The sequence below is a fragment of the Corylus avellana genome, chromosome ca9, assembly GCF_901000735.1.
Source record: "Corylus avellana chromosome ca9, CavTom2PMs-1.0".
Taxonomy (NCBI): domain Eukaryota; kingdom Viridiplantae; phylum Streptophyta; class Magnoliopsida; order Fagales; family Betulaceae; genus Corylus; species Corylus avellana.
In genome coordinates, this window is record NC_081549.1 from 4,865,901 (window position 1) to 4,868,475 (window position 2,575).

The 2,575-nt window shown below is 37.7% G+C and overlaps 1 protein-coding gene across 1 annotated transcript in view; it reads left to right on the forward strand.

Moving 5' to 3' along the window:
• Positions 1-1,606, forward strand: part of LOC132191781 (putative pentatricopeptide repeat-containing protein At5g52630) — a 2,908-nt gene extending 1,302 nt beyond the window's left edge. The window contains exon 3 of the mRNA XM_059606878.1: positions 4-1,606. Coding sequence (XP_059462861.1) covers positions 4-1,362 — 1,359 coding nt within the window. The 3' untranslated portion in view covers positions 1,363-1,606. The remainder of the gene's footprint in view (positions 1-3) is intronic.
• The last annotated feature ends 969 nt before the right edge of the window (positions 1,607-2,575 follow it).

Genomic DNA, 2,575 nt, shown 5'->3' on the forward strand with positions numbered 1-2,575 from the left:
CAGTCTGTGCATTGCCTTGCTGTGAAGACTGGGTTTGAATTTGATGTGTTTGTGGGGAGCTCAATGGTTGACATGTACGCCAAGTGTGGAGAAATTGGATATGCTCGGAAGGTGTTTGACGAAATGCCTGAGAAGAACGTGGTTTCCTGGACTGGGATGATATATGGATATGCTCAGTTGGGTGTGGATGAGGAGGCTTTGAGACTATTTAAGAAAGCTTTGTTTGAAAATTTGGATGTTAACGATTTTACACTTTCGAGTGTTGTACGGATTTGTAGCAATTTGACGCTACTCGAACTGGGGAGGCAAGTACATGGGTTGTGCTTTAAGACATGCTTTGATAAGTCAACCTTTGTAGGTACTTCTTTGATTTCGTTGTACTCTAAGTGTGGAGTTATCGAGGGAGCTTATCGGGTATATGATGAGATCCCCGTTAGGAATCTTGGTTTCTGGAATGCAATGCTAATAGCTTGTGCTCAGCATGCGCACACAGATAGAGCTTTTGAGCTGTTTAAAGAGATGGAAGGTGTTGGGATGAAGCCAAATTTCATCACTTTTTTGTGTATGCTTTATGCTTGTAGCCATGCGGGGTTAGTTGAAAAGGGGCGATTTTACTTTGAGCAAATGAAGGAGTGTGGAATCGAGCCAGGGGATCAGCACTATACTTCCATGGTGGACTTGCTTGGCCGTGCTGGAAAATTGCAGGATGCAGTTTCGATTATTAAGGAAATGTCCACAGAGCCAACAGAATCTGTATGGGGAGCTTTGATGACCGGGTGTAGAATCCATGGGGATACTGAATTGGCTGCCTTTGCTGCTGATAAAGTCTTTGAGTTGGGTCCTGTGAGCCCAGGCATACACGTGCTACTCTCTAACGCTTATGCCGCTGCTGGAAGATACAAGGACGCAGCCAAAGCCAGGAAGATGCTAAGGGACCGGGGGAAGAAGAAGGAAACAGGTTTAAGCTGGGTTGAGGAGGGAAACAGAGTTCACGCATTTGCTTCTGGGGATAGGTCTAATGCAAAAACTGAAGAGATTTATCAGAAGTTGGAAGAACTTGGGGAGGAAATGGAGAGAGCTGGTTATGTTCCAGACACGAGTTTTGTGCTTCGAGAAGTGGATGGTGAAGAGAAAAAACAGGCAATTAGGCATCACAGTGAAAGACTAGCCATTGCATTTGGGCTCATTAGCTTTCCACCTGAAAGGCCAATCAGGGTTATGAAGAACTTGCGTGTTTGTGGTGATTGTCATACTGCAATCAAGTTTATGTCTAAGTGCACTGGACGATTGATCATTGTGAGGGATAATAACCGGTTCCATAGATTTGAGGATGGTAAATGCAATTGTGGAGATTATTGGTGACAGGCAAACAATTACAAGAGAGGTTTTTTTTTTTTTATATGACGTGAAACCGTTTAAGGCAAGGTCACTTCACGACCTATCCTGGTTGGATAAACCCTGGATATATGACTCACCGTAAGGATCATGTATGGGTTGACCAAGGACTCGAACAGCCGAGCTCGTAGTATTAACCAAACGAATCGATCATTTGAGCTAACCCTTCACAGTTGGAATATTTTTCCAAGTCATTATTTGTTATCTTGTCAACTATATCATTCTTTGGCCATTAAATATTTTCAGATGGTCTTGCATCTCCATTTCTTCTATACACTGCTAAATGCTTTTCTCATGGGGTATCTAGACTCTTGTCGTTTTGAATGGACGAGCACAGGTTCCCCGATTGTATATCTAGATCAGAAGATCATATATAGTCCAGGCATTCGTAGGTCAACGTACAAGATCAACGTATTTGCACTATTATTTTAAAATGATTATTCACATTACAATTAAAACTTTCTAAAATCACTATGCTATTAATAAAGAAAAACTAGTCAAATTATAATTAAAGCTCCCTAAATTTTCTTATAAACCCTAATATCACGTGATAAGAAGTTAATACGAGACCCTTTGCATTCTATCCATTTAAAAAAAATTAATCTTCTTTTAATTTTTAAGATTTTTATTAATTTTACAAAAATTTCTTCCAAACCAAAACTCATTTAAAATAGTGTCAAGTGTCTATAAATATTTAAATTATTAACGTCATTAATAGTAGTTTATTAACTTAGACTAAATTTAATGTACATTTTAAATGTTTATAAACACTTAGCACTATTTTAAATGGGTTTGAGGATATTTCATCCAAACTAATTTGGAAGAAATTTATATCCCTCACTTAAAACTCTAGTTCCGCCCGTGACAGTATAAAATAGGTTTATATACGTATAGAGGATTGATTATTATTTTTTAATTAAAAAAATAAAAATAAAAAGAACGAGAAGCATGGTTAAATCAGACACTCACGAGGACTTATTACTTGTATATAAAAGACGCCAAACCACTTTTTTAACTAACAAAATATGGCCTTGGGAAATTGGTAAATAAATACTTTGATTTTTTTACCATCCAAGCTAGGAAGGTTGTTCTGAGCTACTTTGGTCAAATGGTTAATCTAATATAATTAGTGATTAATTAATTGGTAATTTGGTATTAACAAATGTCAGATCGGTTAATT